The sequence below is a fragment of the Vigna umbellata genome, chromosome 7 (assembly GCF_029865625.1).
Source record: "Vigna umbellata cultivar VRB3 chromosome 7, Vumbellata_1.0, whole genome shotgun sequence".
Classification (NCBI taxonomy): Eukaryota; Viridiplantae; Streptophyta; class Magnoliopsida; order Fabales; family Fabaceae; genus Vigna; species Vigna umbellata.
This window is the reverse complement of record NC_142171.1, coordinates 35,787,113-35,802,678: the sequence shown is the minus strand read 5'-3', so window position 1 is coordinate 35,802,678 and position 15,566 is coordinate 35,787,113. Positions and strand designations below refer to the sequence as shown.

General features: G+C 38.5%; 1 protein-coding gene and 1 non-coding gene across 2 annotated transcripts; one reads left to right on the top strand and one right to left on the bottom strand.

The window, feature by feature from the left end:
- Positions 1 to 5,069: 5,069 nt before the first annotated feature.
- LOC148195855 (uncharacterized) lies at positions 5,070 to 5,807 on the top strand. Its single transcript, XM_088095306.1, has one exon. It carries the CDS (start codon positions 5,070 to 5,072, stop codon positions 5,805 to 5,807), a length of 738 nt encoding a protein of 245 aa, XP_087951432.1.
- On the bottom strand, positions 5,240 to 5,347 carry LOC124836624 (small nucleolar RNA R71). The gene has a single exon (XR_007028660.1). It is a non-coding gene; the product is annotated as a small nucleolar RNA R71 (small nucleolar RNA).
- Positions 5,808 to 15,566: the final 9,759 nt, after the last annotated feature.

Genomic DNA, 15,566 nt, shown 5'->3' with positions numbered 1-15,566 from the left:
GTTAAAAGTAAATATTTTTGCATCATAATGTGTTTGAATCTACATGCATATTGATTATATGAGATCTAGGGTTTCTAGGTTTAATTAAGAATCTACTTTGATTTAATTTAGGAACTTCCATATGATTAAATGGTTTTTACTATCAATTGAGAATTTACTTTGGTTGGTAGTAATAATTTCGACTATAATTAATTTAGAATTTAATTTTATTGATTAACTTTTAACTTGGTTAGGGGATTTAAGAATAGACATGATTAAACACAATAGAATTTGATTGAGAATGCACTTTGGTTGAGTTTATTGTGAATAATCTAGAAAGGTTTTGCATTTGATTGAGAATTTACTTTGGTTAAATGCATGATCGCTCTCAAATTAATTAAGAATTTACTTTAATTAATTTGAAACTTAAACAATAATTAATTGAACAATTATTCGTGAATAACCGATGATGAATCTATCTTGGAAAAGCAGTGGAATTAGCCTATTTAATCATAACTGTTTTTAAGTTTCTTATTTATTCTTTAAACATTCTTCAACCATTACATTTATTCATAAGCATTGCATAACATTCATAAGGGTAAGATATTCGAAAGCAATTTCATGTTCGTAGGGAGACGACTCAAGGTTACTTTAGCCCTATCTACTTTCTTGGATACTACTTGGCAATACTGAAGTTGCCTTGAAAAGTAGTATTAATTTGATAGTTTCAACGACAGCGTATTAGTCTGCTCCTCTGGCCAATCTATGACACTATGGAATTCATCCATAGTCCACCTGTGTGTTGGAGGTGTATAATATAGTCCAATAATCATCTCAACAGTTGCCACCTGTCCTCTGTGCATGGATTGCATCTGTGCACCTATGAGAGACATGTACATGTCTCTCATCTAAAATGGCTCTGCCTCATAAGTCTGTATAGACGCTTGACTCTATGATGGTCTTCTTTCTCTACGAGGACGTTGTGGTGGAATTAGCTAAGCTGCCTCCTCTCCTCCACAATACTGCCTATAGTAGGCCTCATCAATTGATTTCCTCGGCCTCTCCAATTGTGGAGCAGAAGTATCCACCCCAACTATCTTGCAAAGGTGTGTAATCAAGGAAGGATGCCCTAAAGGTCCCTTGTTGTTCATTGTGTTGGCACACATTTGTATTTCATTGGCAATCACTTGACCAAAGTTAATGCTCATATTTTTTAGCACACAGCAAAGGAGAAGTGCCCTGCTGAGAGTGATGTATGAAACATGAGAACATGGCTGAATGTTGGCATGGGAGAATGCCATCCAATACTTAGCTAGAGGAGTCAAATCAGTCCTCCTGATATTCACCACTACACCATTTCTGTTCCTCTGGAAGTGTCCTCCAGGTACACATAGAACACTCTCCACATCATTAGAATCAGTGCCTTCCTCCATACAAAGAGCAAACTGGCACTACTCTCCAACCCATTCGGTACCCAAAAAGCTGTTGATAGAGTTAGGATCATACCTAATAGTGTGGCTTCTAACATAGCTTAGGTACACCTTAGTCGGATAATCACCCAACTTTCTTGCGTTGGTGTAAAATTCCTTTACCACTGCTATGTTGGCTGGTGCAGGGTATGTAGCTAGCCTCCTCCAATTTCTTCCCATCAGTTGCTCTCCAAACTAAGGAGCAAAGTTAGGTATCATTCCAGCTTTCCTCTCCATCAGGAGTCTCCTATCTTGAACAATCTTAAAATGCTTCTCATGTTTGCGAGATAGGAACCTACTAGAATGAGGTTGTTCAGGTTCCTTTTCTTTCCTCTTAAAGGTTGTGGTCTTCAATATTTTGCTTGAAGAGGATGTCATCCCTACATCAAACACAAATTAATAAACCACAAAACATGTTGTTAATCATTAGTAAACCAGAAACAACATCCCAAATCCATGCTAAACCACTATTGAGGGTCAAAAGAACCCCTCAGCATAACCAGTGCACTAAGCCAGCAAGAAAAAGAAGCCAAAAACCAAGTCTGACAGAATCGCGCTCAGGGGAAATTTCTGTTGAGCGGCGATTCTGCAGATTTTGAAAATTTTCATTTTTACACTTCCTAACTCCACCCACTTGCAATTTTCATACTTCCAGACCAAAATCAAGCATTTCAATCGGTTCAATCATCAATTAATTTATCAAACCATGCATAGAACTCAAAATCCCTAAAAAAATGATTTGAACATTCATAATCATACCAATTCATGCTTTCAAAAACCCTAGAATGAAAAAAATTGCTTGACTTACTTGGGTGGAGATGCTAGATGAGTTGAAAATGCTCTAAGAATGTGAAGAACTCAGCCTGATGAGTCAGTATTTTCTTGACTTCAGCTAGTTTATTGTGCTAGAATTAATCAGGGAATTGTGCTAAAATGTCCGATATTTTTCCGTTTTTACTAACTGTGCTTAATTTGACCAGAAATTCTTATTTGAATTATCTGAGCTTATTATGTTCATTATTGATTGCAGGGAAACTTTTGGAGATACATTTTGGGACATCAGGAAGAATGCAAATAAATTCATGACTCTCCACATATACATTTTATAATTAATTAAATTGTAATTCAGTAGTTTAGAATTTTTGAATAAACTCTCACATTTTGGGTCAATTTTTGGTAAAGTAGACTAGACCCAAAAGTGGAGGTGAATGACTTGGCACCTTAGGGTTTTTGTGTGGACCCCACCCTTATTAAAAGGTGACACACGACCTTTAGGGCAGCCGGCACACTCTTTTGCTTAACTTTCTGGAACGTTATTTTAAGACATGGGATGAATTGGAGACAAGCACATTGTTCTCGGCCAACATTTTTTTTGGCATTGGTTCTTTATTTCACTTTGATTCCAGCATTGGTGTGCACAAGTTTTATTCAGCTATTGTTACATTGATTTTAATTTTTCAATTCGAGAGGATGCGTGGACTTCATTATCTTTGATGTTTCGTTTCTTTAAGAATTCTGAGACGGAGGATGTGTCATCGCCTAGAAGGGAGAAAGTGCTTCATGGTCAAGGTGGAATTTCATTTTGGCTTTGGGAAAAAAACACACACTGATTTAGTTTTCCATGATGGCACAAGGTTTACTTTAGTTTACACTTTGCATTGAGGTGTTGATTTGCTGAAGGGTCATGCTAATCCTAGCTGGAAAATAGAATAGCTCACGGACTCATGAAAAGGGGGCTTCCTTACACTGCTTTCATTTGGATTCAACATTTTTGCATTGGAAATACGTAGGTGTTGATTCATTGGGAGGTGCACATGCCACAGCTTGTGAAAGGACACACGTGGAGTAACTCTGGAACACTGCTAAGGGGAGATAGTGATTGATTTTATTCCAGCAGCAGGCAACAGCGGTGATTGATGATGGAGAAGGGGACGCTGATTTCAATCTTCATTCAAGTGGAATAGAAGGCACACGCGGGATGGATTTTGGCACGCACAAGGTTACGTGGAGTAGAGGAGAAAACATGATTTAATTTGGAAAAAAGGCACGCTGATTTGATTTTGGAAGAGGGGAGTTCATTTGGCTCGGTCACGGGAGAAGTAAAGCACATTGGAGGAAGAGCAGGCTCACGTCCAACATTGGGAAGCACACGAACTGAAGTTTCATTCAATTGGAATTGGCATGGGAGCCACGTCCACGAGAGAATAGCCCAAAAGAAATTCTGGTTTCTTTACTGTTCACGCGTCTTTACTTTGTGTTTTTTTCGTGATGGAGGTGTATTGTTAGAAGACTTCAACACTTCATTTATTAGGTCTAGGATGCATATTTTTTTTATTCCCGCTACTCGTGAATTTGCACAATACATTCAATTGTTTCACACTTTTACTTTGAAGTTATATTCCAGCTGCACGGTGTTTTCAAGCTGCATTGTGCATTTAATGTTTTAGCTTAAGTGTTCCATTTGAATAGCATATCATGTGTCTTTTTATTATTTCCTGCATTCTAATTAGGGCACACATCTTGCTTTAGGATGGTTCGGTTTATTGTTTTCATTCACTATAATGCTTTTAATTATGTTTGGTTGTATTTAATGTCCAATTTTAATTTAGTTCATTTCCAAGCACAAAATCACTTTCAAACCCCCCCCCCCCCACTATGTGTTTGACCTAAGACTCGAACCACATTTGGTCCTTGAGAGACGACCTAGGAGTCACTTCCTAGCACTATCCTGCATTTTTAATGCACATCAAATTTGATGGGCCGCGACAGTCGTATCATAGCCCCAACAACAATGCTCTCTCCAAACCCCAAACTTAGATGGAAAACTAGTGAGAAAGTGAGTGGAAGAGAGATTTTGTAAAGGGGAAAGAAGGGAAAGATGTAGAGAACTCTTAGAAAAGTGCTTAAAAGTGTGTGAGAAGAAAGAAATCTGAAAATGAACCCAAAATCGCACCCTAGGGTATAAAAATACCCTAATGGGCTCGGGCCGCGATAGTCACATCAAATTTTGGCGCCGTTGCCGGGGATCAACGGTTTGGTTTTAGGTCTTTTGTTGTGTTAGTGTGTTGTGTGTGTGTTAGTATTTGTTTTGTCTTGTATGTTTGAGTATGTGTGTTTTGTTTGCTTAGGTTGTTTTGTGTGTTTGAAATTTTTGTGCTATCGTTTCATGGTTGTAGGGTGTTGTGACTTAGTGCACCACCCTTTGATCCTGAGGTTGATAGGACTTTTCATAGGTTAGCTAGGCATTCTAGAAATTTATCTTTAGAGTCTGTTTTTGAGTCAGTTCCATTAGATACTGTGCATCCTACTGCTGATTCTGATTCTACTGCTCAATACTTTGTGCATACTGCATCTACTGCATCTGTTGCATCTGCATCTGATTCTGATTCTGTTATTTTTCACACTGAGAACAATATGGCACAACCTCCGCCTCGCGAGAGGACTTGTTGGGAGATGGTTGCACCTGATTTCACTTATGAAAGCTTGTGCATCCAATATCCTAATGAGGACGTACCATTTGTTCTCAAGACTGGACTAATCCATTTGTTGCCCAAGTTTCATGGCCTTGCAAGTGAGTGTTCTTATAAGCATCTGAAAGATTTCCAATATGTGTGTTCATCAATGAGGCCTCAAGATGTTCCTGAAGATCACATCTTCTTAAGGACATTTCCTTATTCACTAGAAGGTACATCAAGGGAGTGGTTATACTACTTAGCGCCTAGATCCATCACCAACTGGGATGATATGAAGAGGTTGTTCTTAGCGAAGTTTTTCCCAGCATCCCGAACCACAGCTATGAGAAAAGACATAACGGGGATTAGGCAACTTGGTGGAGAGAGCTTATATGAGTACTGGGAGAGATTCAAGAAGCTTTGTGAAAGCTGTCCTCACCATCAGATACCAGAGCAACTCCTTCTCCAATATTTCTATGATGGTCTCAACAACATGGATAGGAGTATGATTGATGCTGCCAGTGGTGGAGCACTAGGAGATACGACGCCTACTGAAGCCAGGCACTTGATTGAAAAGATGGCTTCCAACTCCCAACAGTTTAGCACCAGAAGTGACACCATTGTGGTGAGGGGAGTACATGATATTGCTACCCAGTCTTCATCATCTGCTGATAGGAAATTGGAAAGCAAGCTTGATTCTCTTGCGAATTTGGTGGCACAAATGGCTTCAAATCAGAGACCAGCATCTCCATTTGCATCTGTTGCACGACTGTGTGGTATATGTATTTCCAGTAATCACCATACAGATGACTGCCCTGCTTTGCAGCAACCTATTGGCCATGATGCCCCTCCAGCCCATGCTGCAAACATACAAACCAACAGGCAACCACAACAGCAAAAATTATGACTTGTCCAGCAACAGATATAACCCAGGTGGAAGAATCACCCAAATTTTAGATGGTCCAATAATTCACAACAACAACAACAGTTACCGCAACAACCACCACATTTCCAGAATGCTGTAGGTAATAAACCATATGTACCTCCACATATTCAGAGATATCAGAGGCAACAACAGCAAGAGATTCATGCCCAGCCAGCTCCCCAACCTCCGATTTCTTCTTCTGAGCTTTCATTAGAGGAGATGTTGAGACAGATGACTGCTCAGAATATGCAGTTTCAGTAGGAAACCAAAGCTCAGAATATGCAGTTTCAGCAAGAAACTAGAGCTTCTACTCATAATCTTACTAATTAGATAGGTCAGATGGCAACATAGTTCAATCAGGCACAATCACAAAATTCTGATAAGTAACCATCCCTGACTGTGCAAAATCCGAGGAATGTGAGTGCTATTACCCTCAGATCGGGGAAGCAGATTGTTGTGCCCACAGAGCCAACTCCTACACCTACTCCCACACTTGCTACTTTTCTCAGAAAAGAGGACCAGGCTGGTCCAAGCAGGACATTTGAAGCAGGTGGACCTTCTTCCTCTTCCGGTGGTTGTACTTCTTCTTCACGTGGACCTTCTTCTTCTTCCACCACTACCACCAGTGCATCTCCTACATTACCTCAGCCACTATCCCTCTTCCCTTTCCTCCAAAGGCAATGCCTAGCAAAAAGATGGAAGAAGTGGACAAGGAAATATTGGAAACCTTCAAGAAGGTAGAGGTAAACATACCTCTACTTGATGCAATCAAACAGATTCCGAAGTATGCAAAATTATTGAAGGAGCTATGCACACATAAGAGGAAAATAAAAGGCGATGAAAGGATCAGCATGGGTAGGAATGTATCCTCACTTATTGGTAAGTCAGTCCCGCACATTCCTGAAAAGTGCAAGGACCTAGGTACGTTTTGCATCCCTTGTATGATTGGAAATAGTAAATTTGAAAATGCCATGCTTGATTTGGGTGCTTCTATTAATGTCATGCCTTTGTCTATATATAAATCTTTGTCTTTGGGTCCTTTGCAACCCATGGGTGTGGTCATTCAGTTGGCCAACAAGAGTGTTACCCACCCAACAGGTTACATAGAGGATGTCTTGGTTAGGGTTGGTGAACTGATTTTTCCTGTCGACTTTTATGTTTTGGAAATGGAGGAGGGATTCTCTCATGGATCCGCTCCCATCATCTTAGGCATGCCTTTTTTGAAAACTGCCCGAACAAAGATTGATGTGTATGTTGGAACTTTATCCATGGAATTTGTTGATATTGTGGTTCACTTTAAATTCTTGATGCAATGAAGTTCCCACCTGAGGACCATTCTGTTTTTAAGATTGACATGTTAGATGACATTATTGATAAATATGTTGTTGATGAGTTTGATTCTTTGCATAAGAAAGATCATTCTTTTCTATCCTCTCTACACACATGCATTGAATCTGAATTTAGGAATGATGTTGATGTTGATGAGGATTTTGATATCCATGATGTTGATGATGTTCTTGAAATTGATGATATTGATGATGTAGCTGTCATGGATATTGATTTGGAGTCTGATGAGATGGGTGTTCTGCCCTCACATGTAAATTCTTTAGAGTCAGAATGCACTAACCACTTTATAGGGAGTAGAAAGGAATCTGACTTGCAAACACCTACTCTTGAGTTGAAACAGCTTCCAAATAACCTCAAGTATGCTTACTTGGAGGATGATGAGAAGAAACTTGTGTTCATTTCCACCTCCCTTGATGTTGTTCAAGAGGAGAAGTTGCTGAGTGTGCTGAGAAAGCACAAGAGGGCCATTGGTTGGACATGTTCCATCTTCAATTATGGTGTTTATCTTTCTATCAACACACCAACTCATCAGCTGCTTCCGGTCCACCTCTTTGACTCTTGTTGAACGTGGAGACTCAATTTCTATCACTCCATCTTTCTTATAGTCTTTAACAATCCACAACCTGTTTTTGAATCTCACATGCTTACCAGGTTTGGGTTGTGCTTGCCTTGAATCATCATGAACCGTCCTTCCTTTGCTATCTTGATATTCTTCCCTATCTTGAAACAAGAAACAATTTTTACCTTTGAAGCTTGGCTTTGCATCTTGAGGACTATTCGTGAGTACATCTTGATATGTAGCTTTATAACTAGTCTCTGTCTGTTGTTCCTCTTTGAAGACATCAATAACCACATTTTTTCCTCGGTCTTGAAACACCACTATTCCTTCATCTACATCAATGATGACTTTAGCCGTTTTCATAAACGACCTTCCAAGAATAATAGGAACTCTTTCATCCTTCATCTCCATCACCACAAAGTCCACCAAGAATTTTAGTTCTCCAACACAAACCATAAACTCCTCTGCTATACCATACGGATTCTTTGAAGAACCATCCGCCATTAACAAATTCATCTTTATAGGCTTGACTTTAATATCCCCCATTTGTTCAAGTAAAGAATAAGGCATGAAATTAACGCTTGACCCTAAATCAAGTAGGGCTTTATTTACCGTTTTCTTTTCTATGACACATGGAATGGTGAAACTTCCTGGATCTTTCTCTTTTGGAGGGAGTAGCTTCTTCTTGACCGCTTTGTAATCATTTGTCTCCTCTTCTCTATGTCTTTTCTTTGTGGAGACTTGTTCCATGGGTTTTGTATAATTTGCAATTTGTTGCAATATCTCCTTCAAAGGTAAATCACCCTCCAATTGTTTGAATATTTCTGTAAAATGCCCAAACTCTCTCTCTCTCTCTCTAATCTCTCATAATCTGTTGGAAAAGGAAGAATATCTTCAATTTTTATCTCTTACCTCTCTTCTTTTTCTTTTCTCTCTATTCTCTTTTCTTTTTCTTCTACTCTCTTTTCTTTCTCTTCTTTTCTCTCTAACTCAACTTTTTCAACATTTACACTCACTAAAACTCTACACTCTTCTTTAGGGTTGGCTCCAGTATTAGCCCCAAAACTCTTATCAGGCCTTTCTTCCAACTTCTTAGTTAACTGTCCGATTTGAATCTCCATATTTCTAAGGGTTGCTTGAGTGCGGTTATGATTGGAGATGGTTACCTGCATAAACTGGTTAAGAGTTTCTTCCAACATTGTATGTTTTTCAGTGAGTGTAGACATCTGTTGCCATAATGATGGTTGTTGTTGTGGCCTATTAAATTGTCTTGATTGCCCAGCTTGTTCAGATTGTCCCTAACCTTGAACCATGCTTGGGTGAGGTTTCCACCCTTGGTTGAAATTACCTTGGCGGTATCGAAATTGATTGTTCATGAAATTTACATCTTCTAGGACCTCCACTGGAAAAGCACATTGACCAATGATATGGTCACCACCACATAGTTTACACATCTGTTGTTGAACTTCAACAACAGTTTTTAATTCCTTCGACAATTGAGCAAGTGTCTTTGTTAGATTCTCCAACCGTTGAGTTATAATCTTATTCTGAGCAAGCAAGGCATCATTCGACTGCAATTATAGAACCCCTTTGGGTTGAACAAAGGCTCCTCTTTCACTATGCATTTCATTGTCTAGAGTCTTACATTTAATATATTACCTCTAGCTGAGGCATCTAACATCAACTTGGTTTGTGAACCAAGACCTCCAAGGAAAAGTAGAATTACTGCTGCTTCATCAAAACTGTGCATGGGAGTCTTTCTCAAAAAGCTTTTGTACCTGTCCCATGCTTGACCTAATGTCTGCTCCATGCCTTGTCTGAAAGAAGAGATCCCATGCTTCCCTTTGTTGACTTTAGATTGTGGGAAGTACTTATTCAAAAACTTTGCAACCACAGCTTCCCATTCTGTAAAACTACCTTCTGGAAAAGAATTTAACCATAACTTAGCATTGCCTCCCAATGAGAAAGGAAACAAGCTAAGCTTGATCGCTTCATCTGTCACTCCATTTATCTTCACAGTGTTACAGATTTCATTGAAGGTGGTGAGATGTTAATATGCGCTTTCATGTGATAGCCCATTAAATTGATTACTTTTCACTAACTGTATCAACGCCGGTTTCACCTCCATGTTTGCAACATTGACCCTCGACCTTGCTATACTGTTAAAATGTTGAGTGCCAACCATAGTGGTGTAATCTGCAAGAGTTCGTCTACCATTATTCTCCTCTGCCATATTTTCAGTGCTATGGTAAGACCTTTGTGGTGAAGGTTGTAAGAGTGTATTAGGAAAGGGAATAGTTCTCTTGAAGTTCGAACTCTCCTCCTCGTTCTTCTTTCGTCCAGGCCTTCAAGAAGAGGTTCTGAGGTTTTCTTGCTTCTAGTGCGAATTGCTTCTTTCATACACCAGAAAACAAAACCCTAGAAAAATTTTGTTAGCACAAAAAGATAGAAAAGAGAAGAAATAATCAAAGGATATAATTGACAAGATAAGAAGATAGGAAATAAAAACAGAAAATAAAATAATAACAAAAAAACAAAAAAAAAGAAAAAAGGAAAAATAAAAACAGAAAAACAAAATTCTAAACAATTCAAAAATATTCAAAAATCACACAAATAGACTAGTTAAACCTCAAGTCCCCGTCAACGACGCCAAAAACTTAATGAACAAATCTTCAATCCCAAAAAATGGAATCAAAAACTTGTTAACCCTCGGCAAATGTAACCGAATCGTATCAAGTAATAAACCTGGTAAGACTAAGTATCGTTCTCCCAAAAGACTCACGGCCTAGACAGTTATGTGATTTATTGATTAATTAAGACTTGTGAACAAATTGTTGTAAGTTTCAAATGCAATAGACTGAAAAGTAAATATGTATGCATGTGATGATCAATGGACAAGAAGAAACAAAACACGTGAATTGCAATATATGGATGAATATGTTGTTGATTCCATTTTTGTGTTAGTATTTATAGCATTAGCAGGTATAGATACCAAGCCAAAAAAATTTGAGTTCAACGAGCTTGAAGGAGGATCAGTGCTTACCATTACTATTGCTTGGGATAATGATCTTTCTGGTCATGGGAAAATGCAATGAATGCACTTCAAGAAACACTTTGCAAAGTGAGTACTAATAGATGGTCTTTTGAGTTACCACAAAACTTTTTCTCCCTTGAAAGCTGTTGGACAAAACTTACACATTAGTTTCTTTGGTTCGTTTGGGTAATCTATAATAACAATTGGAGTTTCTCCTTCCTAAGTTATATTGACTTGTAATACAAACTTTTGTTACATTGATTATTGAGATGAAAGACTATTTTTTTGTGTGGAAAAAACACCAAAAATACTTAAAGAACTATATATAAATTGTCTTGAAAATTATTAATCAGAATGTTTTATTCAAAACACAATACACCTTTGCGGTGTAGGTTTCTTCCTCCATAGTGATCTTTCCAAAAAAAAATTCCTCCAACATTAATATTAAGCAGCCATAACATTATTTACCTGCTTATGTTCATGTTTCTTTTAAATTGTATGATCCTCTGTTGTATTCATACATAAACAACTGCTTATTGCATCTTTTTTAACAGGTATTTTGATTGAGAATATGAGACGTGAAGGATTTGAGTTATCTGTCTCTCCACCTAAAGTCATGTGAGTTTCCAAGGACTGAACAAGCTCCAAATTATTCGTCTTATTACCAGCTTTGACACGATGTGGTCTTGCTGCACTCAATAAGGGTTTTGCATGCTATTTAAATATTTAGTAAATGCTGGAAGCTTTGTATTTACTGTATATTTGAAAGAATCAAATACTTAAGTGCTTAGTTATAGAAGTCTCAAGAATGGTTTCGAATCTAACCGAAATTATTGAAAAAGATAGAAAAGGATTTAGAGATATAGTAGTAATGTGACAATATGATGTGATACAAAACGCTAATAGTCCCTGTTTATTATACCTGCTATTCTAGGTATTGTACAAGTCCCTGCCACATAACAATGCTAATATGATTCCTGAAACAGCAAGATTCTAATTTCTGTTAGCAAATAATGAAGTTCATGAATAACATCCAAGAAGCATGGAACTTGCGTCATTTATAATAGTTGTGAAGGCTGATCTTTTATTTTTGTTTTCCATGCCATCACACTGTATGGATTTTTCTTCTCATCTAATAGATCTTGTAAAAGGTCTACCTATTTAAAATATTTGACCTAGTCATGTTTTTGGTACTTTTTGGTGGTTTAATGGTTCTGAATGTGAAGTGATACATTATACGACGTCTGAGCTCGTGTATCTTTTTATGTTTTTGTATAATGGTTTAGTGAACTTTCTATAGATTTAATAGGTATCAAACTGAAAGTGGTCAAAAGCTTGAGCCCGTAGAAGAAGTTACAATTGAGGTAATAATTCAACTTGCCATTCATAGTATGGTTTTCCAAGAGTTTGGGCTTCTATGTTGTAAAAGCTTAATGGATCTATTCCAGGTATGAGCATGTTAATATTTTTTAAAATACTTTTTAAAGTAGAGAGAAATTTTTCCAAATAACCTCTTCTAATTATTTCATGTATTAGACCAACAATCATCACATTTGATCCACTTTAATTAAAGTCAAACTATTAAATTACATGGTGACATTATTAAATTATTAAATTAACTTAACAATATGATATCCTCACAATACTTCGAATAACATAACCATTAGTGGAGAAACTGCTTTTTATGATAGGTAAAAATGACCTATTATGATAGGTAATCTGGCATCATAGTTCTGGGCATCATAATAGATCTGCGCATTTTATGACACTTGAGATATAAAACAGAGAAAAATAGTTCTGAAGGGCTTGGAAGACCCTTCTCAATTCTCTTATTTATATAGATAAATATTTGATACAATAGATAGATGGAAGATGAAGAGATTGTCCTAGACTGCTAGGAACAATCATTATAGATAACCCAACACACAACTACCTACTTTAGGTCCTGTTATACTAATCATATGTAGACTTAATAATTATTCTAACACTCCCCCTCAAGCTGGAGCATACAAATTGTATGTACCAAGCTTGGAACAAATAAACTCAATCCGAGGTCCCCTTAACGACTTAGTCAACACATCTGCGAGTTGGTCATTTGATCCAACAAACTCAGTACATATTTCTTTTGACAATAATTTTTCCCGAACAAAATGACAATCAATTTCTATATGTTTGGTTCTCTCGTGAAACACTGGATTTGATGCAATGTGAAGAGCAACTTGGTTATCACAATACATCTTCATACTCTGGATGTCACAGAAGTTAAGCTCTTGAAGGAACTGCTTCACCCATATAAGTTCACATGTTAATGAAGCCATTGCCCTATATTCAGCCTCAGCTGTTGATCGAGCCACTACATTTTGTTTCTTACTTTTCCATGAGATAATGTTTCCTCCAAGGAAAACACAATATCCAGTAGTAGATCGTCTATCAATAGGAGAACCTGCCCAATCAGCATCACAATATCCTGATACCTGAAGACTTCCTTTTTCTTCATATAAGAGCCCTTGCCCGAGAGCCTTTTTCACATACCTTAGAATGCGAATGATAGCATTCCAATGGCCAACACATGGAGCTTGCATAAATTGACTAACCACTCCAACTGCAAAAGATAGATTCGACCTTGTAATAGTGAGATAGATTAGTTTTCCAACTAGCCTCCTATATCTCTCCAGGTCGGAGAATAATTCACCTTCTTCTGTTGTTAATTTTTGATTTGGATCCATAGGGCTATCAACCGGTCTACAATCAATCATGCCTATTTCTTGCAAAATATCCAGAGCATACTTCCTTTGGGAGATTACAACTCCATCTTTTGACTGAGCTACTTCAGTGCCTAGGAAGTATTTGAGGCTCCCAAGATCCTTGGTTTGGAAATGTCTACACAAGTACTCCTTCAATTGAGATATTCCAGCAGTATCATTTCCTGTAATAACTATATCATCAACATATACTATCAAGTAAACACATTTCCTGGGAGACGAATGATAATAAAGGACTGAAAGATCTGCTTCACTGCGTTTTAGCCCAAATTTTTGAACAATGGAGCTAAACTTTCCAAACCAAGCACGTGGTGATTGCTTGAGCCCATATAGAGATCGGTTCAATTTACAAACCATACCAGACTCCCCCTGAGCAACAAACCCTGGAGGTTGCTTCATATAAACTTCTTCCTAAAGATCACCATGGAGAAAGGCATTTTTGATATCCAACTGATGAAGTGGCCAATGACGAATGGCTGCCATTGTAAAGAACAATCGAATGGTAGTCATCTTTGCCACGGGAGAAAAGGTGTCACAACAATCAAGACCATAAACCTAAGTGTACCCTTTTGCAACCAGTCGGGCTGATGAGTCGTTATTTCTTGAATTATATTTAGTTTATTGCACTTAAATAAACCAGGGAATTGGGTTTAATTGTCTGTTTTCCCCGTTTTCTGAATGTTGCTTAATTTGGTCGGAAATTTGTAATTGTGCTAATTTGGGTTTTCTGAGCTGATTAAGTGCATTTTTTATTACAGGAAGAATTTTGGAGATACATTTTGGGACATCAGGAAGAATGCAATTAAATTCAAGACTCTCCACACAGACATTTTAGAATTAATTAAATTGTAATTTAGTAGTTTAGAATTTTTGAATCAACTCTTACATTTTGGGTCAATTTTTGGTAAATTAGATTAGACCCAAAAGTAGAGATGAGTGACTTGGACCCTAGGGTTTTTCTTTTGTGTGGACCCCACCCTCATTAAAGGGGAGACACACGGCCTTTAGGTCAGCCGCCACTTGACACACAGGGGACACTCTCTCTCGGTCTTTGGTTTTTGGCTCTTAGTTTTTGGAATTCTTTTGGTTGAAAACGGGGGGGGGGGGGGATTGATGAACGGAGACACATTTTCCTTTTTTTCTTTTTTGCTTGAGCGTTGTTCTTCAATGATGAATGAAGAGATGATTTTGACTCTGCATTTTTTATTTAGTCATTGCTGCTTCCAATTGGTTAGAGAGTTTTTTTATTGAATGTTCTTTTCTCCTTGTGATTCCACACGCTGTTACGGGACATGGGTTGCCTTTTCTTTTATTCTGCCATCTTCATTTAAGCACGTTGGCAGCAGTGTGGTGTCACGGAAGCAGTCCAACAACACATGGTGATTCACGGGAGAAGAGGGCAGCAAGCAAAGAAAAAGCACGTGAATGGGAAGCTATTAATGAAGAGGTGCACACAACAGCTTGAGGAGCTCACGGTCCAGCAAGGCATCCAGCAGCACCCACGGTCCCATTGTTTGGCACGGTCCAACAACTTTTGGAGATCCAACTGCCACTTGGGAAAAAGCACACGATGCTTTCATGAGTGGAAGAAGTCCAGCAGCTGACGCGTCCAGAAACTTGGAGGGAGATGTTCGTCCAGACAGCTTCACCGCAGCCCATAACAGCAGCAGCAACACGGAGAAGTCCAACTGCCATCGCAGGGGATGTGTCCAGCAAGCAGTCCAGCTTTCATCCGCAAGCTTGCAGGGGCGTTCCAGCACAAGCTTGAGGAGCTCACGGATAGCCCAACTTCAGCACGGTCCAGCTGCCAGCAAAGAAAGGGGTAGAGACCCGTTGAGTTGGGAGGTTGTCACGGGATAGCAGGGAGAGCCGCCACATAGAAGAGAGTTTTTTTTATTGACCTAGTAGCTGAAACGGAGGGGAGCAGCACGTCGAGAGAGCACGCGAAAGGGGGGAAGAGACCTGGAGAAAGAAGACACAAACATCAATTCATGGAGGGCTACGGCTAGCTGGAAGACACACGTAGGCTGAATTGAAAG

Excerpts from the sequence above, each read along its gene's own strand:
- LOC148195855 (XM_088095306.1), top strand. The coding sequence starts at position 5,070 with ATGAGGCCTCAAGATGTTCCTGAAGATCACATCTTCTTAAGGACATTT.